Below are 23,647 nucleotides of genomic sequence, written 5' to 3'. Positions count from 1 at the left end.
GGCTTAAACATAATGAGATTTATACATTTTCATTTTCCTTCCCTCTCGTGTCTGAGATTTCACAGTGCAGCTTTTTTTCCTCAATTTCAAGCTTTTCTCAGCTATTTAAAAAACAATCGAAAAGCTGAGTTTCTCCTAGAGATGCGACTTTAAGAAAAACACCAAATGTCACAGGACTTGCAGTGAAATCACCAGAGCTGGCTGCTTTGAAACAGCCAGTTCTCCCCTAGATGCAGAGCAGATTTTGATTGAGCTCAATTTTTAATTGCAGAGTATCCCTTAAAAAGTACTACTTCACAGTGGGTAGAGCACTGGACTAAAAGTCAGGAAACTAGGATCTATTCATAGCTCTGCGACTGGCCTGCTGCTTCACATTACCTCGCTGTGCCTCAGTTTTCTGATCTCCTTTGTAAAGTGCTTTGAGATCTAATTATTAAAAGAGGTAGGTGGTGGTGTTATTTGTACTGTAATTATATAGCGCTTTAAATTCAACAGCAGTTAGGAATGTGTCTTTGAGGATCTGGGTTATGGTCCTTGTGCTGTGCCCCCTCCTCTTTCCTCCAAACATATGAGCCAACCCTCTTCCAGGAAATCCTACCAAAGCAACCTCACCAGCACTGTTGGATCATCAAAGTTTAGGGTTAGCTAGCTGATCTGAAGGAGATTTCTATCACATGCAAAGAAATACATTTCTGAGCCTTCTCATTAGGAATAGAAGTGGGAGTAGCCAGCCATGTCCACCCCCCTACCTTGCTCCTCCGTTACTCCTGCATTCCTATGGGCGTGGCTTTCACTAACCTTCCATTGCCATTACTATAATTAGAGTGATATGGAGGCAAGGACAGCAGCAATGATTCAACTGGCTAGTCCTTGACAGAGACTGTGTTAATATAAGAGCAAGCCTATTTGAGCGTGTGCCAGTCTAAAGGAATTTCACTAACAAGGTGATTTGTCTGTTTTGTTCTCCCTTCCCTGAGGGCCATGTTAGCCAGGGGTGGGTTGCGTTTGCCAGCTTTAGCCAATCCCAGCAGCCTGTGGATCCTCTCCCCTACCGAGGACGGCCAGGCTCCTGCCTACCGCCGGGCTTACACAGCTGTTGGCGAGGTTTACCCTCCTTCCCTCCAACGGAAGGTGGTCCGACCCTTCAGCGAGCTTCCAGGCAACTGGAGAACAGGCTGGCTTAACCTCTTTCACTTCTGGCAGGAGGGTGGTTTCCACAACGTCCACAACATCATGATCCACAAGTTCCAGAAGTTTGGACCCATTTACAGGTAAGAAGCTGCGAGGCTCTGCAAATTCCTGCTAAGGGTAGCTCAGTGGCATAAAAGAAAATGTGGGGATCACGGTGTATATAGGTATGGTTTTGAGGTACCATGGTCTAGTGGGTAGGGCAATAGGGCAGGAGACTGGAAACCTGGGTTCTCAGTCACTTGTGGGACAATCTTATCTATCTGCCCCTCCATTTAGATCTGCTTTTACATCTGTCCCCCAGGTATCCAACTCTAATAGTGTAAACTGAGGAACATTGTGTTAAGCTAGTGGATTAGGACTGGGCGTGAGGTGACCTGGTCTGGTACTGAGTTGCTGCATGACAGTGGGCAAGGCACTGGCCTCTTTGTGCCTCAATTTGTCCACCTACCCTTTGTCTATTGATATGGTAAGGTCTTTCCACCAGCCCCCCCCCTCCCCCCAGCACAGAGGGACCCTGATACAGTGACTGGAATACTAATAGTCTAGCAGGTTCAGGTCTGAAAGACCATGCAAGTATCTGATCTCTACCAGTCTGAGGTGGCTTAACTAGAAGTCCACCCTTTCTCTCCATGTGGGTTTGTACATCTAGGAGCTCAGACGATGTGGGGATGGGCAGAAATACAAAACTCCCGTGTGTGAACATGTAACATCACACAGTGAAATTTCACTCTGTTCATTGCAGCACATGCCCAACTCAGCCACCAGTTAATATAACAGGGCAAGAGGCAAATCTGCCAATCAAAACATTTGTGGATTGTAACTGCAGCGAGAAAGCCGCCTGGGATGGAAGTGGCCATTTACAGTGTTTGATACATTTTCATTGTTACTCTGATCACACTCTCTTAGCTGGCAGAATCTTTAGGACTGTTTACAAACTTCTCTCCAAACTGTACTTAGTACAAGGCTATGGGCCAGATCCTCAGCTAACAAAAGTTAGGGAAGTTCTACAGTTTGCAATGGGGCTGTTTCCATTTACACCAGCTGAGGTAGTGGCCTTATATCACCAGTATCTCTCTAGCTCAAGGGTTATTTTAGTTATGAGACAACCTCATGGGCCCAAATTCCCCCCTAGACTTAGGCTTATGGATTTCATCCACTATCTTGTATATCTGTTACACAGCTCGGGCTAGTTTAGTGTGCACGGGCCTGATCCTGAAGTCGCATTCTTTAATTTTGCTCAGTTCCCTTTGGAAGTAATTGGTGTTTTCCCTTGGTAACTAGAGTCTGATCTCGGCTGGTGTTGATCTCCGGCAATTCCCACTGTTTTGGAGTTGCAGGTGTCAGCAGCTCCCAGGATCAGACCCTTAGGAAGGACATTTAGGAGATGGCCCTATGGAACAAGGCTGTGGGATGTGGCTGTGATGTAGTCTCGAAGACAGAATGTGGCAGAGTGTTCAAGGGGAGCTGCCCCTTGCACTTAGACCCTGGGGAAAGCGACAGATAATTCTTGCATTATCTGTGTGAAGGGCTAGTGGCAGGTACCATGCCAGCCTTCCCAAAGAGGTTGTTTTGGGGTAAATGGAAGGTGCCACCATGGCTCTCCGCCAGTTAGAGGAGCTGAGCCAGCATGAAGGGGTAGAGGGGAAATAGATCCTTCTTGAAACAGGTGACATAGTTTCCACCTCAGTGCTACAGGGGGAATTCTGGCTGAGTTCTGAAGGCTGCACACCCCTTTTGTCCAACAGAGACTCAGTTTGTGGCTCCAAAGCCACAATGCAGTGTCCTCAAATTCTTCAGTGTGTGCACTGGGCAGACAGGAAGAGTGATCCTTTCCCACGCTGATCACACCTTGATCACACTAAGTGTTACAGAGCCAGAGCAGCTGCACCACTAAACCCAACAGGTAGCCCAGGATGTCAAAGCACATTCACAGATTAAGCCTCACTGTCTCCCTATGTGGTAGGTAACTTATTACCCTTCCTTTACAAGTGGGAAAACTGAGGCATAGGGAGGGTTAAGCCCAGCGTTTTGATAAATGCGTACTTTTCCCGAAGGTGTTAAAACTTGAGGTCAAGGCTTCATGCAAGGCAACCAGGTAATTCATACTTTGGATTGGTGCAAGTGCCACTCAGATATGGTTCTGGGCAACTTACTGTATTCAGGCAGAAGAGGAAGGGTGGATCAGTGGTTAGGGTTCTAGTCTGGGATGCTGGAGACCTGTGTTCCTGCTCAAATACAGACTTCACATTTGATCACTTAGGTCCAGATTTGTAAAGGTACTTAGCTATTGCTGCACTCAGCGTTACAGCAAGGAAATTTATTTAGGCGCCTAAATCTAATTTGAAAAGGGGATTTATGCCTTTAGGAGCCAAATTGCCATTGAAAGCCAATAGGATTTAGACTCCTAGGTGCCTAAATTATTTTTGAGAATGACTTAGGCTCCTCAGCCAGTTAGGTCTCACAAAGCTGAGCACACCGATGCCTAAGTATCTTTCAAAATCTGGCCATTAGTCTCTCTCTGTACCTTAGTACACCACTTGTGAAATGGGAATAACATGTCCCTTGCTCACAAAGTTGTTAGGACAAATACTTCAAAGAACATGGAGGGCTCAGATTCCATGGTAATGAGGTCCGGCTGAGTTTTGGACAGAATTATTATCAGCAAGCTATTGGTAAAAGGAAGGCAGTTCAGAGACGAGCAGCAAAAGGGTTGAGTGAGGAAGATTAAATTGGCTAGCTATGTGCAGTTTAGCTTAGCAAACAGTGAGGAGGATTATCATGACAGGGTATGATATTAAGAAAGGAAATAAAATCAACTTACCAAAATTCCTGACTGTAAGTCTAATGAAAACTCTCCCAATGGGAACAGCTTGGGGCTACCCCTGTATTGGCCAGGAAATCACAGCTCATTCAGTCTAATTCATTTCCATGGCTAACTCCTGTGATGGTCCCTTTTGTCCAAGGACTGCAAGCAAAATCAACAATTCAACTAAACAAGCCTCAAGACACTCCTAGGACAGAAGGACATATTATAACAGAAATCAGTTCTCCTGGATGCCAATCCCATACATTAATCATTAAACAAATGCAGAAGTATTAAAAACAGAAAGGAAGAGACCTCTTGGGTCACTGAGTGCAGTCGGCAGTCCTAATCCCATTTAGATTGTGAAGCACTTGTTAAGGGCTTGTCAAAAGCCCTTTGCAGCCAGACTGGCCAAGTGATTTTGGAGTATATGTCTTATTGGGAGTCAATGGGATTTTACCCTGCTGTCACTTGGGTGCTGCTGAAAAGACCATCCTTTGAGAGCATGTTATTTATAAGTGTTTTGATATTGGCCCATTTTTCACATTCAATATATATGCTCAGGGGCATGTGCAATGGGCATGTTTTAGATATTTCCAGTTAATTAAATACATAATTCAGATTTGACCCAGAGTTCATTAGGGTCAGTGGAAAGACTTCAAACTTTGGATCAGGCTCATAGTTTTGCTCAGCAGCCAGACTTTTAGATGCTGAACAGAGAGACTCCGGCCGCTCTGAATTTCCCCCTTTGCTACTCATGGGGTACCAGTTACAAGCCCTGCCCTACTCACCATTTATCAGGGTCAGGAAGTTATGTTGTCTTCAGTGGTTTTTGCTTGTGGGAGTGTCCTGATCCCCTGTCAAATGTCACAGGGAGAAACTCGGCCTCTACCAGAGTGTGAATATCATTAACCCAGAAGATGCTGCTACTCTCTTTAAATTGGAGGGCAACTATCCAGAGAGGTTCATGGTGCCACCTTGGGTGGCCTACCGTGACTTTCGCAACAAGCCATATGGAGTGCTTCTCAAGTAAGTAAGGGCTATAGCCTCTTCTGACTGTCACTTCCAGCTATATAAAGGGAAACTAGGGGGAAAAAATGAATCTTGCGAAGGTAGAGTCAATGTAGAAGTTGGGTGAGAGTGGAGATCCCTTTTCTAATGACAAAGGTAACTGGGCTCACTTTTATGTTGTGATCTAGGAAGGGAGGAGATGTAGCATGATGGGAAAAGAGGAGCATTGTCATAGTGATGCCTCTGAATTTGGAGCATCAGCTGGGGAGCGAAGTGGGTTGGGCACCTAATTCTTAGGAAACTGTCTGAGGCTCAGGTGGGTTAGGTAGGTTTACCGGTAGCAGAGAGACAGGTCTGGTCTCTTAACTTGAGCACATGCCAACCTGCCCGTCATGGAAAGCTTGCTTTATCCTAGCTTACACTCACCATGCAACTTGCATCCCTGCTGCTAGGACCTGTGTGATTGTCAGGCCAGGACTCTGGCCTGGAACATGTTACTCAAGGTCTGCGAGGGAATTCACATGGGAACAGACCAGCAAGGGCATGACAGCTGGACAGGAAGCAGTGGGTGCCACGCATGGAAAATCACTCTGTGTTGCTTTGTGGGCGAGATGAGGAGGGTTGGAGCGATGGGTAGGGGCTAGGTGTAGGACCGAGGAATGGGTATATACTGTGCCCTGCCCTGAAAGGCTGGATATCTCAGGGAACACAGCGATGTGACTGATCTTCCTTTTATTTTTCCCAGGAAGGGGGAGGCCTGGCGCTCCGACCGCCTCGTTCTGAATAAAGAGGTCCTGTCTCTGAAGGTGATCGACTGCTTTGTGCCCCTGTTGAATGAGGTGGGTGAGGACTTTGTCAAGAGGGTGCGAGTCCAGATCGAGAAGAGTGGCCGGGGAAGGTGGACGGCCGACCTCACCAATGAGCTGTTCCGCTTCGCCCTGGAGTGTGAGTGGGCTGGGCTGACATGCTGCCATTGCCTGTGGGGTTTCATTGGCTCAGTGGGGGCATCTGGGGGAAGCAGAGAAAAGCTACTGCTGAGTTCAGTTTGCACTAGTGCCTAAATCCAGCCCCCCCAGACATGCCACTGATTCCTATGACTTTGCAAATGGCCTATCATTAGAAGTGGTTGAACCACACCTATAAGGTCTGAACGCCCTTAGGAGGTGGAAAATCCATCCTTTCTGCTTAGGAAAATCTGTTTGGATGAGCACCCAAGTGACCTTCAGCGGAAGCTCTTCAGCATGAAACAAACCCCATGGGTTAGAATCAGTAAGTGTCTAGCCTCATGCCTCTAGCCTTATGCCTCTTAATGCAATGCGAGGTTCTATAAGGATCATCCAGATGCTCTCTCGCTATCATGTCTGAATATCTTGTGGATGAAATATATATGACCACATCCGCAGCTGGTTTAAATCACCACAGCGCCACTGAGGTCAATGGAAATACATCAATTTACACCAGATGGCCGCTGAACTGTTTCTCTAGCTACTCATGGCACTTTCCCCAAGCATACAGTTGATGGCTCCAGAGTTCTGACCAAATTTCAGCTGGAGTCATCCTGCCTCACCAGACTCTTCCTGCAGCCTGAGCTACAAAAAGGTGCTCTTTCTTTGTGTTCTGAACTGTTGTGCGGTGACTGCTGGCCCAGAAATACTACCATTGCACCCCAAAGGTGGCTGCATTTCAGCCCTGTGTATATGTTCGTGCTGGACTAGAGATGAGTAGAAATGGCCCGTCTCTGGCGGGAAGAACTTGGATAAGATGTTCTTATCGGGAAGATATTGGATAAGAGACACTATATATTACATCCGATAGAACTACATAAAAATACATTAAGATTGTAAAGCCAAGCTCTTGGAAGCTAGAAAACGCCAGATTTACGGTTGCCTGTGTACCCTTAAGAGAGAGCATTACCAGCCCTGCATATAAACATACTGCGTAATGAAGGGGCTTGTGGCCAATGGCCTCAAATCACCCCAGAGTCATATTTTGCGGAATGTTTGGGTACTAACCCTAACCCTTGCCCCTGCAGCCGTGTGCAACGTCCTGTATGGAGCACGCCTCGGGCTCCTGCAGGATTTCATTGACCCCGAGGCGCAGAAGTTCATCGATGCTGTGACCATGATGTTCCACACCACGTCACCCATGCTTTACATCCCACCCAGCATGCTCTGCAGGATCAACTCTAAGACCTGGCGGGACCATGTGCAGGCCTGGGATGTGATTTTCAGGCATGGTGAGAGCTCATGTGCACTGCTGCATAGATCCCACCCAGCTTAGACTAAGGCTGCTGGCTAGAGCAGGGGCGTTCAGGCTGTTATGCGGAATGGCCTAGACTCAATATGATACTGCAACAGATGAGAAGTTGTGGGAACATCATGGAGGGAAAAGAATGGATTTACATAGAAAATAATTTTTGCTCATAGGAACGGGTGAGTCTGGCAAGATACTTGCTTCTTGCTATTCTGAGGGCTCTGATGTACTGCTAGGGTCTCTTAGATGGAAGGCAGCAGGGATAGCTCTGCTGGAGAGCTGGTGGAGTTTTCTATGGTGCAGAACGGCTAACTCAAATGACCTCAGCTGGGAAATTATAGGAAAGACACAAAGTGTCAGGAAAGTGCGGGATTCCCCATAGTGTCCTTGCGGACCAGATTCTAGCCAGAGCTGGCCAGTCTCGGAAAGCTAAATTATATATCCCATGGGAAAGCTTCACAGCTTTTTGCTGGGGGCTGGTGAGATCCTTTGGCTTCAGAGATGCCATTAAAAAGGCATTCAATGACAGCAGTTTAGCATATTCAGGGTACTCAGGGGCCAGGGGCTCAGAGGTGACTATGGTGGCATGGGGAGTGGGCGGAGGGATGGGCCTTCATAGATATATTACTAGGTGCTGCATTTACTGCTTTCCTTTTTTCTCCCTATCTCCCTCCCCCTTTTCCCAGCTGACAAGTGCATACAGAACATCTACCGACAGCTGCGGCTGGACCGAGAAAATACCAATGAATATACTGGCATCCTGTCCAGCCTCTTGGTACAGGACAAGCTACCCATCGATGACATCAAATCGAACGTGACAGAGATGATGGCAGGAGGGGTAGACACAGTAAGGATGAGCCTCGGGGATTGGGGAGAGTGCCATTGTTGTAGTGGCGATTGTGACCGGATCCCTTTGGGGTGCAGCCTCAGACTGTGGAACCACTCTGGCCCTTAACTCTCTCCAGCCTGGGCTCTCACTCACAATGCCTTGCTAGTGACCAGCAGCAACCCCTCCAGGTGCTGTTATTACTCAGCACAACCACATGTGCAGGCCCCACAGCAAGCTAGATTGCATTAATGCTTTCAGAGCCATTCATTAATCACACAGAGAAAGGCACCAGAGCTCAGCACTGTACCTCAGGAATATACAGTCTTGCACTGCTCAACAATGGAAAGTGGATATACACTAGCCTTTGTACCCACACTTCACACAAATTCACTTGTAAAGATAATCAGTAAAATAAATTTCTTCATGATAAAAGATGGATTTTAAGTGATATTAAGTGACAGGCAAAAAGTTAGAGTTAGTTACCAAAAGAAATAAAATATAAGCATGCAGTTTAAACTCTCAACCCAATTAGACTGGGCAACATCTAGATTAAGCAGCTTTTCTCAACCACTGGATAGTGCAGTCCTTAATATACAGGTCTGCTCCTTAAACCTGGGCCAATCTCCTGTCTTGGAGTCTTGTCTTCACCATGTCTTGGGTTTTTCCAGGGTAGATTAGGGCAGGAGAAGGGCGCAGTATGTGTCCACTCTGTTTTTTTTTTTTTACCCTCAGTCCATGTGCCTGGAAAACACAAGTCTAGGCATGTCTGGAGGGGGGGCATTGCTGAGTTTCCAGGCAAGTAGAGCAATTCTCCTGATGTGGCTTTATGCAGGTGAATCATTGCATTGTAGCTCTCTTGCTGGAGAACGGCGTTGGTTTTTCTCCTTGCTGTTGCCTCTGCGGGCCTAATATCTGGTTGATTCCCTAATTTACAGCATATTTTAGTAATAACCATACAACACAATTCTTATAACCTCACATGCATTAATGATAAACATATATGGTTAGAGAAATGATTTTCCCTCTTGTGTTACAAGGCAAACTTTATATATAATATCATAATTATATACAGATGAGGAATTTGAAGGGTTAAAGGGTGCTCTCTCTCTCTCTCTCTCTCTCTCTGTAGAACGTGCCAGCGATATTACAATATCTCTGGTAATTGCTGTGTACTAGAAGGATTAGGGGAGAGCATTCATTATCAGCTTGGACCTGGCGTTTCACTACGGACCAATGATGGAATCTCAACATAGTTCCCTATTTCCATATCCTGGCTCCCCTCTGATGACATTTCCCACACTGGCTTTCCCACACTGCTCCTCAAAGGAGGATGCTCCTGGTGAGGTACACAAGGCAAAGAATGGCTAACGTTGAGAGCTTAGAATTGGAGTTCTGGCACCTGGGTGCCTCAATCCCATAGGCTCTTCTAAAAGTCCTGGCCCATAACATTTCAGAAATATAGCGGGGGCGGGGGGGTCGTCTTCTCTGAGCAGTACAAGGTGCTTCATTAAAGCCACACAACCCGCCCGACCTTGTCAAGAAGAGAAACTGAGGCATAGAGAGGTGATATGGTATGCATGGTTCACCCGTAGAGCGACATCCCTAGGGTCAGAACATATCTGGTGTTGAGTTCTAGGACGTTCCCCTGTGCCCTGCTTCAGACCCCCATGACCATCCTCTGTGCCCTCCTCTAGACCTCCATCACCCTCCAGTGGGCCATGTTCGAACTGGCTCGCACTCCAGTAGTGCAGGAGCAGCTTCGGGCGGAGATCTTTGCAGCCAGACAGGCAGCACAGGGCGATATGCTGAAGATGTTGAAAGCCGTGCGGCTGCTCAAAGCTGCCATCAAGGAAACACTCAGGTAAGGAGTTTTTCTTTCCAAGACAGTGTAATCAGTTCCTAACCCCCACCACTTTTGACCCAGATATGAGTGCACAGATGACTGCCTTCTCTCTATGGGAATTCAGCCTGGTATCTAGGTACTGATACAGCCCCCAGCACTACAGAATCTGAGCTCTGGAGGTGGAGTTTTTCACCATTGAAGAAAAATGAGTGTCTCCCTTGAATGGCTGATCCTCTTAGAACAGCTGTTCTCAAATTTCATTGCACCGTGACCCCCTTCTGAAAACAAAAATTACTACACGACCCCACAATTGGTGACTGAAGACTGGGCTGGGTCGGGTGGGGCCAAAGCTGAAGCCCAAGGGATTCTGTCTTGGGTGGGGGGGCATGTAACTTTAGCCCTGGGCAGTGGGACTCGGGCTTCAGTTTCAGCCCTGGTGGTGGGGCGTGGGCTTGGGCCCTGGGACCCAGTAATTCTAACACCAGCCTTGGTGATGCCATTAAAATGGGGGTCACAATCCACTTGGTTCCGGGCCCACAGTTTGGGAACCCCTGTATTACATGATAACTGCTCACTACCTACTCACCTCTAGAACTATCACTTTAGTTCTAGTGGCGGGTCCTGTGATTTTGATGCTGGAGTCTCTGATTCTCTCCCAGCATAGTGGGTTTGCTGCAGTCCATCTAACACACTTTTTCATCAGTGCAGCATTTATGGCTTAGCAAGAATGGAAACATTTTTGAGGGAAACTGATGCAAAGGGTAATAAATTTACTTCCTTAAAGGACAATTAACAGCACCACAGAGCACAGTACTGTTGTCCTTCCAAAACAATAAGTTCACAGCATTGGAAGATTCCTCCATCCCACCTCCAGTGGGTTCACCATAACGTTTTTATTTTGCTTTTCCATGACAATTTCTCAGAGCTTCAAGGAAACAGGAGAAGAGAACAAATATGAAGTCATTGCTAACTCTTGGCCACTGCTACACTGAACAGTGCCTTTGCAAACTGACAAAAAGCCCCATGCTGCAAAGTGTCATGTGCTCCTTGTACAAGAGAGATTGCAGGGATGCTACTGGCAGGTCAGACTTCTGTACCAGAATTTGGCTGGCTACAGAGATCCAAGATATGTGTTCTTTTTAAGATACCTTAGAACACGGCTAGGTATGCTGTTACTATCTCTGATAAGGGATGTTATGCACTGTGCCACTTAGCAGTTGAAAATTATAATACAGTTTTAGCATAGAACCATACACTCAGTCGTAGGACTGGAAGCGACCTTGAGAGTTTATATGGTCCAGTCCCCTGCACTCTTCCCATAAGATACCATGAGTAAGGATATCACTAAACTGGTTCTCTCTCTGTGTGAGCAGCTTTCTTGACTCCTCCATGACCAACTCTGCCCTTGCATAGGAGACGCATGGCACATCTGCTGCTTTGCCGACCTGTGCCTGTGGATTGAAGGGAGGGGGCAGTCTGTCTCATCTCTTTTTGCAAGCTTTCCTACTACTTCCTCATATTTCAGAATCTTTAATACCGGCACTCAAGAAACTTGAAAAAATAGCACCATTGATTATTGAGTCCAACATTGACAACCCCAGGAAATCAGGTGAATTATTTTGTCTGTCTAATATTGGCCTCATTTATCTCCCATGATAGAGAGATAGGTAGCACAAAGACGGGGATTCATAATAAATATCATGAATCTGCAGAGATGCGCTCAAGGGTTCTGGGCACGTTATGTGCAAACACAAAGCCAAGTAAACCTTGGAGAGCTTTGGAAGAAAACCTTCAGGACTGCCAATTGCTGCCATAATAACAGTGAGTTCCCATCTGCCACGGACACCAGATCTAACCCTGGGAAATGGCAGACTAAACTAATAAAGCCCTGCACGTGCAGCATCAAAGCTAGCCAAAAATTGCAGTGCTTGCTTCAAAAGAGTCAATTTAAAAGTCTGGGAGTCCAGCTCTGCAGGCAGCACAATGAGAGAAGGGGAACCTGTCCAAAAAGAATGCTCATCTGGGCCAGCACATCTACGACTATTCTGGGACTTTGACTCCCTCCCATTTCAGACAGGAAACTGCTCGTGCCAGGAAGGGTGCTGGGCTGCTAGATGGGCATTAATTAAACAGCCATATCTTCAGCTGTGGCAAATCAACATCAGTCCATTACTTAATTGGAGTTATTTAGATTTACCCCAGGTGAAGATCGGGCCCCAAGATTTTGCTCCTCTCTGCTGGTGGCCAGGAGGACATTAAACAGCTTATAGCAAAAACCAGAAAGACAATAGGGAAGAGCTCTGGTTTCATGGCAATCATCTCCACTCTCTCAATGAAACAGCTTCTCATTCCCAAGGCTACATGAGATATTGCTGTGCCCATAATGGCTCCTAGATTGGCAGAGACGATCTTGGGGCAGAGACGGTTTTTCTAAATTCTCTGTACAGCACCTTTACAGTGAGTAGACCATGCCCATGTTAAATGCTTTGGGCCTGATTTTGATCATTTACACCAGTTGACTTGCATAGACAGACTATCAAGTGACTCCTGATTTAATCTCAGGACCAAAATTGGTCCCATTGAGGATATCAGGAAATGTATTTAGACTCTTAAACTGGCATTGTGGGTCCAGTCAAATGGAGATATTGACAAACATGAGGTTAGAGGAAAATAGGTCAAATGATGGGAGAACTGGCATGTAAGACCCAGGGAGAAAGCTTGAGAGGATTGGAGAACTATGTTAGAGAGCTTATTCCTTCACTCTCCCACTTCCCTGGTCCTTCTCGCATGAACAGAGAGCAACAATACCCCAAGTCCAAAGTTGCAAACAATTCGATGTTTATTGGGGTGAACTTCCAGCAAGCTTAAATACAAGTTCCTTTTTCCTTATTCTTGAATCCCAACTTACTTCCTGTTTGCCCCTAATTTATATAGTAATATTCTTAGCTATACCTTAACGAATCATTCTACTGAAATTTAACTAACCAATCCTAACATATTGTAACATGATTAGCTAACCAATTATATCCCACCACCTTAATTAGTTTACACCCAGCAAAATTAATTATACAGCAGACAGAAACAATCACAGAACCAGACAGAGACCATGCCAATAAACAATAGCAAAGTGGGAACTATAATGACAAAATAATACAGAAGTGAGGATTTCACAACTACATCTATAAAGACATAAGAGTTTCCCAGCTGTGTCTATTGATAAGAGTTTTCTGTCTGGTAAGAACTCAATCAACCTCAATTTCCTTTTACATCTTCTAGGCACTTTCCTTTCTCTGGAGGTGATAGGCACTATCAGGACAGGACTGTATTCCTAACAGCCCAATAGCACCTTATTTCAATGTGACTACTTTGGAATGTGAGGATGTGACCGGTCACTTCCCAGTTTATGGCTGCCTCTGTCGCTTAGCCAAAGGCCTTAGCCTAAGAACAGGGCCTCAGACTGTCACAGTAAGAGAAGGACTTTACACTGGCAGACAGTGATTTTGATTCTTTCTTTTATACCTCTAACGAGCTAAGTGATAAGAATACACGTAAATTCTTAAAGTACAGGCCTCTGCAGACAGGCCTGAATATCTATATCCTAACACTCCACCCCTTTTTTTTCTTTTTCTTTTGGGATCCTCCTGCCCAGGTAACCCTGGAAAAGCATAGGACATATGGTGACACATTTCCTGATAGGGCCAGGCATCAAGGTGGAAGGTGTCGATGCTCCATCTGTCCCACTGCCCCTTGTGTAGTACCGTGCCCTGCACCTTCTCTCGTACGGGCATACTACACCTATTCCAATTAGTGTTCCAGACTTCCTAGTATAGTGGGCCCGAGAAGGTTGGGTCCGGGTTGTCTAGTACACTTGGGGGGAGGGGGGGCTTACTACATTACTTATAGGTTATAATTAGTGGCTGTTCTCTAGGGGGTTGTGCCCCCCTTGATCGTTTCCATATGCAATGTAACACACATATAGTTAACAATACACCAGCTGCTATGATAATCCACAGCAACACTGAGAGTCCTGACCACTGCAGTATGGTCCAACATCCTGGCCACCACCAAAAACACTGCTTCTCCTCCTTTGATAAGGTTAAAATTTTGTCAGCGCCATCCTGTAGTGTGTATTGTAAGTGTGTCCAACTGTTGGCGCTTGCAGCAAGTTGCTCTTGTAATCTTTGTGTACTTTTGTCCATATTGTGTGTCCATTGAATATCCACAGTGAAATTTGGTATTGTCCAAACCAATTCAACTACTTGGTACGGTATGGGGTAGTAGGTGCTGGTTCGATTGTTTACAACGATTAAGTCCACTGATCCACTGGTGCACCATAGTCCAGGTGGCAGTGTATAGAAGTTCATAATTTTGTCATACACTGGAAGGATTTTGCCTTCTAGTGTTATATTGCAGGATTGCATATATTCCCAACAGAATACACCGTACCCCGTATACATTACCCCTAAATGCCCCCACTTTGCAATAGGCCATTGATCCTGCTCCTCCATAGTCATAGGAGAGGGGCACATCCATATTCCTCCTCTGGATATACAACTGCTTAATGTGATGATAGTCCAATTTACCCCATTCCACCCCCCCTCCACCTATTCCCTAGTGGCGCCCAACGTGCTCCCCTTTCCCTACTTACTCCCATAGGGTTCAAGGGAACCACCTTATTTGCATTTCCTTCCCATGGTATCATAGTAACAATTACACAAGAACTGTCCCCACAGGTCGGGGATGTTATTTTCCAGGTAGATGGGTATGTTTTTGCAATTGTGGATAAATACGGGCTAGCCTCCCGATTTAATACTGAAGGCCATTGTTCTGACCAAGCATCTCTCATAATATCCATTAACATTATTAACTGAGCATTTTGAACACCTACACACACTTCTCCCCATGTTAGTCTTCTGAAGCCATCCCCTACCCATGTCACCAGGTCCCCTACCCAATGAGTTAACTGCAAGTTTACCTCTACTGCTGTCCTCCACCCTGTGGCAACTGCTGATAGTTGCTGTGCCATTAATTCATTAATTTGTTGATATTGACAAACATGAGGTTAGAGGAGAATAGGTCAAATGATGGGAGAACTGGCATGTAAGACCCAGGGAGAAAGCTTGAGAGGATTGGAGAACTATATCACAGCGATGCATGGTGGCTGTATGCATGGGGTAGCATCAAAACAGTGATCATGCAATTACAAGGACAGGGCAACACATCTTAAATTACAGCTGGAACAGTTTAGGCTAAATATTAGGGGTAGTGTTATCAGACCAGTTTGGTGATAGCACAAATTGTGACTGGAACAACTTACCATGGAGTGATTCAAGACTAGACCTTACCCCCATCTGGCAGGATTGGCTTTAGGCATCATGAGGCTTATTTACACTGGGAATTTTCCCCAGTTCCAGCAGTAACAGTTCAGCCACCAGTGTTTGGATTGGTGGACCCTGCTGGAAACCAGAGTCAATCCTTCTACAATTCAAGGAAATAGGCTAGATGATTTGCTAGTGCTTCAAGCCCATTGAAGCAATATGCTGGTTTGATCAGCTACACAGACAGTAAGTTGTGCAGAATGGAAACTGTCTTAAGAAATGTGACAGGGCCATAGCTGGGCTCCCACCAAACCGCTATTGTGTTCCCAGGCAGGTGCACAAAGCAAAAGGGGTTTTTGTCTGTCAGTCCTTTCAGGTAGGGTCCCAACCACAGCAGCAACAGGCAAGTCACATGGAGTACATCCCCTGTCAAGCTGACCTTCCCCGCCTCTGGAGCTTCTGGCCCCAAATGAGACTTTCCTCGTAGAGCAAGGGCTGTGAAGCTGCTCTCCGTCCCAGCTGGGCTCTCCTCTTTTATCTTCTCCTGACACTAGGGCTGTTGACTAATTGCACTTAACTCATATGTTTAACTAAAAAAAAATTAATCGTGATTAATTGTCGTTTTAATCATTCTTTAAACAATAGAATACCAATTAAAATTTATTAAATATTTGTGGACATTTTTCTACATTTTCAAATATATTGATTTCAGTTACAGCACAGAATATAAAGTGTACAGTGCTCACTTTATTTATTATTTTTATTATAAATATTTGCAGTGTAAAAATGATAGACAAAAGAAATTATATTTTTCAGTTGTAGTGTAGTGCAATCTCTTTATCAGGAAAGTGAAACTTAGAAAGATAGATTTTTTTTGTTACACAACTGCACTCAAAAACAAAACAATGTAAAACTTTACAGCCTAAAAGTCCACTCAGTCCTACTTCTTTTTCAGCCAATCACTAAGACAAACAAGTTTGTTTACATTTAAGGGAGATAATGCTGCCCCCTTCTTACTGACTATGTCACCTGAAAGTAGACAGCATTGCAAGTTATTTACATGCCTGATATGCTAAACATTCGTATGCTTCAGCCACCATTCCAGAGGACATGCTTCCATGCTGATGATGCTCGTTAAAAAAAATAATACATTCATTAAATTTGTGACTGAACTCTTTAGGGGAGAATTGTATGTCTCCTGCTCTGTTTTACCCACATTCTGCCATATATTTCATGTTATAGCAGTCTCGGATGAGATCCCAGCACATGTTGTTCTTTTTAAGAACACTTTAACTGCAGATCTGACAAAACAAAAAGAATGTAACAATGTGAGATTTCTAAAACCAGTGTCTCCCAAAATCTGAGAGGGACAAGGTGTGGCGAATGCTTTCAGAAGTCTTTAAAGGGCAACACTCCGAGATGGAAACTACAGAACCCAAACCACCAAAAAAGAAAATCAACCTTCTGCTGGTGGCATCTGACTCAGATGATGAAAATGAACATGCGTCGTCCGCACTGTTTTGGATCGTTATTGAGCAGAACCCACCATCAGCATGGACGCATGGCCTCTGGAATGATGAAGGGACTTATGAATCTTTAGTGCATCTGGCATCCGGCTACAACAGTGACACATGAACACCTGTTCTCACTGTCAGGTGACATTATAAACAAGAAGTGAGGGGTATTGTCTCCCACAAATATAACAAACATTTATTTGAGCCAGTGGTTCTCAACCTTTCCAGACTACTGTATCCCTTTCAGCAGTCTGAGTTGTCTTTCACCTCACTTTAGAACTACTTGCTTACAAAATCAGACACAAACATACAAAAGTGTCAGAGCACACTATTACTGAAAATTGCTTACTTTCTAATTTTTACCATATAATTATAAATCAATTGGAATATAAACATTCTACTTTCATTTCAGCGTATAGTATATACAGCACTACAAGTCATTGTATATATGAAATTTTAGTTTGTACTGACTTCACCAGTGTTTTTTATTTAGCCTGTTGTAAATTAGGCAAATATCTAGGTGAGTTGATGTACCCCCGAAAGACCTCTGAATACCTTCAGGGGTACATGTACCCCTGCTTGAGACCCACTGGTCTGAATTATTGGCTGAACAAGAAGTAGGACTGAGTGGACTTGTAAGCTCTAAAGTTTTACATTGTTTTATTTTTGAATGCACTTTTTTTGTACATTGTTCTACATTTGCAAGTTCAACTTTAATGATAAAGAGATTGCACTAAAGTACTTGTGATGGGGGAATTGAAAAATACTGTTTCTTTTGGTTTTTACAGTGCAAATATTTCTAATAAAAATAAATATAAAGTGAACGCAGTACACTTAGTATTCTGCGTTGTAACTGAAATCCATATATTTGAAAATATAGGAAACATTAAAAAATTAAATGGTATTCTATTATTGTTTAACAGCGCGATAAATCGTGCGATTAACCGTGATTAATTTTTTAATTGCGCGATTAATCGCAATTAATTTTTTTAATCACTTGACAGCCCTATCTGACACCTATTGCAGGTGTAGCAGGTTAGGGCTGATTAAGCTCACTGCAGCTTGTTAACCCTTTCCTGGACAGCGGAGGATTTGTATACTCTGTCACAAGCAACAGCTTGATGTTCTGGTTTAACAGAGGTAGGTCCTCTAGCAAAGCCGGAGCAGAATGGCATGGGGAGTCTTTGGGCTGAGCTCTTATTTCTAAGGCAGATGACTGGTCTCATGCACAGCCCTGATTGTATAGTCCGCCCATTGGGACAATATTGGCTGTAAATGAGTGATGAGTAAATCCCACCCTGATGCGCCCTCCTCCTGCAGGCTCCATCCGGTGGCAGTGACCATACAGAGATACACAACACAGGAGATTATCCTCCAAGACTATTTCATCCCCGCCAAGGTGAGTTTCCTGCCGTGGCAGGGCCAGATGAAAGGAGGGGAATAGGCAGCTGTGGAACTTTGGTTTTGTCTTCACTAGATTTTGCCTTAACATTTCCCACTGTTGCTGTTTTTGGTGCCTCTCCAGTGGTGGTGGCCAGCATGGGAGAACAGCTATAGGCTGCCCCGGCCATTTTAAATGTTGTGTCAGCCAGTTCTAGTGCAGAATACCCTTGACTTTTAGCAAAGGCTGCATTCACAGCCAAGGGAAGATTGTGGATAAGCATTGTTTAAAAACTTTCTTATGGCCAAAAGGATTGTACCAGGCTTGGGCTACTCAGTGAGGTCAGGGCTGGAGCACATTAGCATGGTGTTTAAAGAAAAGATCGACCATGAATCTGCACCGAGCCCAAAGCACAAGGGCCGGGCCCATCCAAATTGGGTGGCCAAGGCATGTTAGAGGGATGGGAATGTAGGCTGAGCTTTAGACACAGCACAGAACTCACGGGGAACGGGATGGAACTTTAAACTACCTTTGCGCCTGCCTGATCCTGGGTTGCTCTGGGGGCTGGCGTGTCCCCTGGCCCACAGAACACTGAGCTGCCTGGAATCTCTGCTGTACCTGAGCCCGACACATTTCCTTCAGAAGGCAGCCTTCCACCACACCTGCCTGCACTGAGGGAATCCTTCCACAGCTGAATATGGGACCCCCCCTTCTGCTGTTCCCTCTTCCCTTTTACCCAGCGAAAAGGGGTGGGGGAGGGAACTCCCCTAGTGAGGTTAAGCCCTGCGCAGATATGGAGCTTACACTCGGTTGTAAGAGCACTTTAGATTGGCCCAAAGAAAATGGGGGAACTAAGGGTGTGGCTCACTGGAGCAGACACAGGCTCGGAAACCATTGCCAGTTACAGAGTGAACAGCTCACAGCCTCTTTGTGTAGCACATACAACACCGCTCTCCCTATGGAGCACACCATTAAAGTCAGCATCACACACCCCGAGGAAGGGCTGCCCACAAGGCCCTGTGTGTGGATGTCTGCTTGTGGTGGCACAGTTGGCCAGAATCACCCTTGGTGTAAGGGCAGATGCTGTTCCCTCACATTGTGACTGCAATGTCACTCCCCTGTCGTGAGCGAAGTCTGGCAGAGCCCCCGTGATGGATGCCAGCTGGGAGAGCTGCTAGCAGTCCACTCACCCTCCCTCCTCTCTCCCTTGCAGACACTAGTGCAGGTTGGAATTTATGCTATGGGCCGTGATCCCAAGTTCTTCACCAAGCCAGAGCTGTTCGACCCAGCGAGATGGCTGAAAATGGATTCTACATACTTCAGGGCGCTGGGCTTTGGCTTTGGGCCACGCCAGTGCCTCGGTCGCAGGATTGCCGAGCTGGAGATGCAGCTCTTCCTGATCCATGTGAGTCTGACACCTTCCTCCCTTGGCAAAGCCACAGAATTTGCAAAGCCCCTTTATCGCTGAGGCACCTTCGCGGCGATGTAGGAGAAGGGCTGTGGGCAACTACACAGAGAACCAGGGCAACCTAAGGCTCTGCTGGGAAAGAGAGAAACAGAGGTCTAGGCACTTGGCTGTCTGCATGGCTTGCACAAGTGGAATGAGCATTGCATGGTAGATAGGTCACACAGCTAAGGCTGAAAATTACAGTTCAGGTGCATGTGCCTGCAAGCTCCCTGCAATCCCCTTTCTTCCCCCATACTGGGATCTGAAGATATGTCTACACTGAACACTAAGCTAGGATCTGACTTAGGGTTGAGCCCAATACCCCCAACCCCCTCTTCCATCCACACACAAACCAGTCTGACTCAATAAGCAATCGGGACCCAGATCTTAGGACACTGCTATGTGGGTGGGGCTGAACATGAATCTTGCTCAAACCCGGTCCTGTTGCAGTGTAGACAGAGCTCAAGCCGACCCGAGTCAGACAGTCTGTGTAGCAAAGTATGGATATGTTAGCATGGCTGTGAGACCCGGTTCCAGCAATTGTAAACCCAGGTTTACAATGCAGTGTGGCTGCGCAAGCATGGGCTTGGCAGCACCGAGCTCACAAACTCAAATCCCACAGACCCTAGTTTATAATGCAGTGTAGCCATACCCTGAGAGTCCTGCTAGAAGTGTGCAAAAAATTAGCAACAAATATGCAAAACCACTCCAATTCGGGGGGGGCAAGGTGTCTTTCTTTGCACTGGAAGCAGCATGGTCCAGCAGATAGCGCACTGGTTTCAGAGTCCTGGTGTCTAGGCCCAGCTTTGTCAGTGTTTATGGATATTCACTTCATCTCTCTGGCCCAGAACCACAAAGGTGCCTGAATACCTTTGAGGTTCTGGGCCTCTATGTCTTAAGTTTCCCGAACTGTAAAATGGGGCTAATAATAGTTGCCTTCCTTTATAAAGTGCTTTCATGTCTGCAGCTAATGAACATGTTGCAAGGAAGGCTGAGCTGGTGGGTTGGGTGCTACCCTGGGGCTCCACAGATCCAGGCTCAATTCTCTGCCCTGGCACAGGAAGCCTGTATGATCTTGGGTAAGTCACTTAGCCATGCTGTGCCTCAGGTTCTGCAGCTGTACAGTGGGGCTAATAACAGTGCCCTGACTCCCAGGGGTGTGTGAGAATAAACGCATTAAAGAATTTGAGATGCCCACATACATCGGTCATGGGGGCTACGTAAGGAGCTTAGAGCTTGGCTATACTCCTGCTTAAGTCAATGACATAACTTACAGCGGTGTCTACACTGCCTACACTGTCTACCCAGAGCATCTCCTGCAGACATAGCTTCCACCTCTTACTGAGGTGGAGGAATTATGTCAATGGGCGAGCACTCTCCTATTGACATAATGCATCTGTGAAGACAACTGTAAATTAAAAATGGTAAATAGGTAATTGTAATAATTTTTCATGATACATTTAAAAACGATCCACCAAAAAACTACCTAAGATCATGAATTTTCCTCTGGCTGTTAAGCCCATTTCTCCAGTGAAAGGTGGCTTCACAATGCAGGCTTCCCAAGTCACATGGTTTGTTCTATGGCAGATCACAGAGGACTTTTGCCAGTTTTCTTGAATTTCATGAAAAAACCACAACTAGAGAGGTACAAAATCCTCCCCAAATAAGCAACATTTTTGGGTGTGTACATCATCTCCTGCATGCACGGATGGAGAGCAAACACCATTTAGTGCAATGAATACAAGGACATTTAATGGATGTCTAGCCCCGAAGTCAACAGCACTTCCCTCAGGCAAAGACTAGGGATAAAGTCATTTCAACCTTGCTCCACAGTGGAGCTGCCAACACGCCTTTCTCATCCTCTGGTTATCAGGGTCAGTCACCTAAGGCCCCACTGAACATCAGTCCTGCAAATTTCCTGAACTGCGGTAGTCAACCCTGGATCTTCCAGAGGGCGATAGTGGCATGGGCAAGAAATTACTGTGCCACAGGTTGAAAAACTGGCTCTTTGTGACTGGAGACTGATGTTGCATCAGATTGCAGCCACAGTGCAATGAGACCTTCTCTTTCATTTCCCACATTGGCTGGAATCAAGATGATTTTGCATCTCTGACAGATTTTCATTGTCTCCTTTATTCTATTTCCCAGATGCTGGAGAACTTCAAGATAGAAACCAAGAGAGGAGTGGACGTTGGTACCCAGTTTGACCTCATCCTGATCCCAGACAAACCAATATACCTTACGTTACGGGCCCTGGACTCCCAGCCATGAATGGAACAGAAGCTACCACTCCCCACTGATTCTGTGACAAGGCTGGGTGATGGAACCAATGTCAACCCATCTTGAGCCAGCTGAAGAGCTGTCACCTCTGTTTGGGACAATCTGGGTACATATGATTTATGTCCTTGTGGAACTTTGTCTCTAGACATAAAAATTAGAATCTAGTAAGAAGAAAAGAATGGGAGCTAGGGGTTGGGTGTGATGGGATTCCCCGGGGTGCAACCTGGAACTTGGGTACCACTGAGCCCTCTGGCCTATCAGCCTGGGCTCCCTCGCACATTGTGATGTCATGTCAAGATGCTAACCTCTGGCAGGTACTGCACTTACACAGACATCCACAAGCAGGGACACACCCAGTTGAGTTACATGAAGGCTTCTCTCAGCCACTCATGGACTAATAAATTTATTTGAGCATAAGCTTTCGTGAGCTACAGCTCACTTCATCGGATGCAACACGAAAGCTTATGCTTAAATAAATTTGTTAGTCTCCAAGGGTGCCACAAGTACTCCTTTTCTTTTTGCGAATACAGAGTAACAAGGCTGCTACTCTGAAACCTGTCGTGAACTAATAGAGAGGCTCCAGCCAGTCTGACCAGTGTAAATTTATTACCTGATCCATCGCTCCCTCAATGTGGAGAGGCCATAACACAAGCCTTTGTAACTGCGGTGAGATTGCCCAAGCACTTCAAGCAAACTACACTGTTTTAAATAAAGTGTCACACAGATTTATTAGCTACAGAAAGATAGATTTTAAGTGGTAGGCATAAAGATCAGAGAACATTGTCAAAGAAAATAAAAGATTAAATGCGCAATCTAAATCTTAGCCCTTATTACACCAGGCAGTATCAGATCAGTGATTTTCCCACTCCACTGGATGTTACAGTTCTTAATATATAGGCTTCTCATTAAGTCTGGACCAGTGTCCCCAGATGACCGTCATCTTCTTGGTGTGCCTGCTGCTTCCAGCGTACGTGTGGAAGGAGAAAGGCCAAGATACGCTACAACTCTTCCTTATTTTATACCCTCAGTCCATGTGATACTTGCCCAGATATGTCCCGGTAAGCTTTGCTAAATCACAGTGATAGAGTAAACCCCCATTGTGTGGACTTGGGTGACTGTCATTGAACTGTAAATCCCTTGAGTACAACACCCCTGCTGATTAATGGTCATGGAGCACCATCCTGGGCATGTGTCCTTTGTATATCACTAGCAAATTTACAGCATATTTCAGTAACAACCATACAGCAAAAATCTCATAACTGTATACATACTAATGCTATACATATTTGGACAGAACGGGTTTTAGCAGAGCATGACTTTTCATATACCTTACATGGCATACTTTGTATGAAATATCACAATTACATGACAGTGGTGAATATGGGGGTTTCAGGGTGCTATTTTGAGGTTATAGTGAGTCACAGTGGGGTGGGAGCTCCAGGACCCTAACCCAGGGTTTGTCTGTCACTGCCTTTGCTGCTGACCAATGCAATGGTCACTGGAAGAGACAATCTGGCTAGGCAGCTGAAGGGTGCTAACTGGAGTCTCCAGCCTGGAAAAAAAAATGTGCCTTTGTGATCAAATTCCTCCAGTATTCAAGGCAAAGTAGAGACTGTCCACAGGGCAAGATGAATGTTCATGCAAGTCCCCTGGCCTGTAGACCCCTGCAACACGGCCCCAAACCTCAGGCAGGGAAGTGGCAAAAGGATCCAGACGTTTCAAGCGTGTTAGCAGAGTTAGTCAAGGTCACCTTGACTGTGTCAGCACAGCCAATGCT

At 45.7% G+C, this 23,647-nt stretch overlaps 1 protein-coding gene across 1 annotated transcript; it reads left to right on the top strand.

Annotated features, from left to right (window-relative positions):
• The first annotated feature begins 322 nt into the window (after window positions 1-322).
• On the top strand, window positions 323-23,050 carry LOC102939633 (cholesterol side-chain cleavage enzyme, mitochondrial). The gene is made up of 9 exons (XM_007055479.3): window positions 323-1,271; window positions 4,868-5,023; window positions 5,751-5,950; window positions 7,038-7,241; window positions 7,945-8,105; window positions 9,782-9,948; window positions 18,083-18,161; window positions 19,357-19,548; window positions 21,739-23,050. Exons 1-9 carry the CDS (start codon window positions 982-984, stop codon window positions 21,859-21,861), a joined length of 1,572 nt encoding a protein of 523 aa, XP_007055541.1. The 5' UTR covers window positions 323-981; the 3' UTR covers window positions 21,862-23,050.
• The last annotated feature ends 597 nt before the right edge of the window (window positions 23,051-23,647 follow it).

Source organism: Chelonia mydas, chromosome 10 (assembly GCF_015237465.2).
Source record: "Chelonia mydas isolate rCheMyd1 chromosome 10, rCheMyd1.pri.v2, whole genome shotgun sequence".
In the NCBI taxonomy this organism is placed as follows: Eukaryota; Metazoa; Chordata; order Testudines; family Cheloniidae; genus Chelonia; species Chelonia mydas.
Note: the sequence above shows the minus strand (reverse complement) of the source record. Positions and strands in the feature narration are given on the sequence as shown.

Excerpts from the sequence above, each read along its gene's own strand:
- LOC102939633 (XM_007055479.3), top strand. The coding sequence starts at position 982 with ATGTTAGCCAGGGGTGGGTTGCGTTTGCCAGCTTTAGCCAATCCCAGC. Across the intron at positions 5,951-7,037 it reads GTTCCGCTTCGCCCTGGAGT|CCGTGTGCAACGTCCTGTAT; the intron begins GTGAGTGGGCTG and ends TTGCCCCTGCAG. Across the intron at positions 9,949-18,082 it reads GCCATCAAGGAAACACTCAG|GCTCCATCCGGTGGCAGTGA; the intron begins GTAAGGAGTTTT and ends CTCCTCCTGCAG.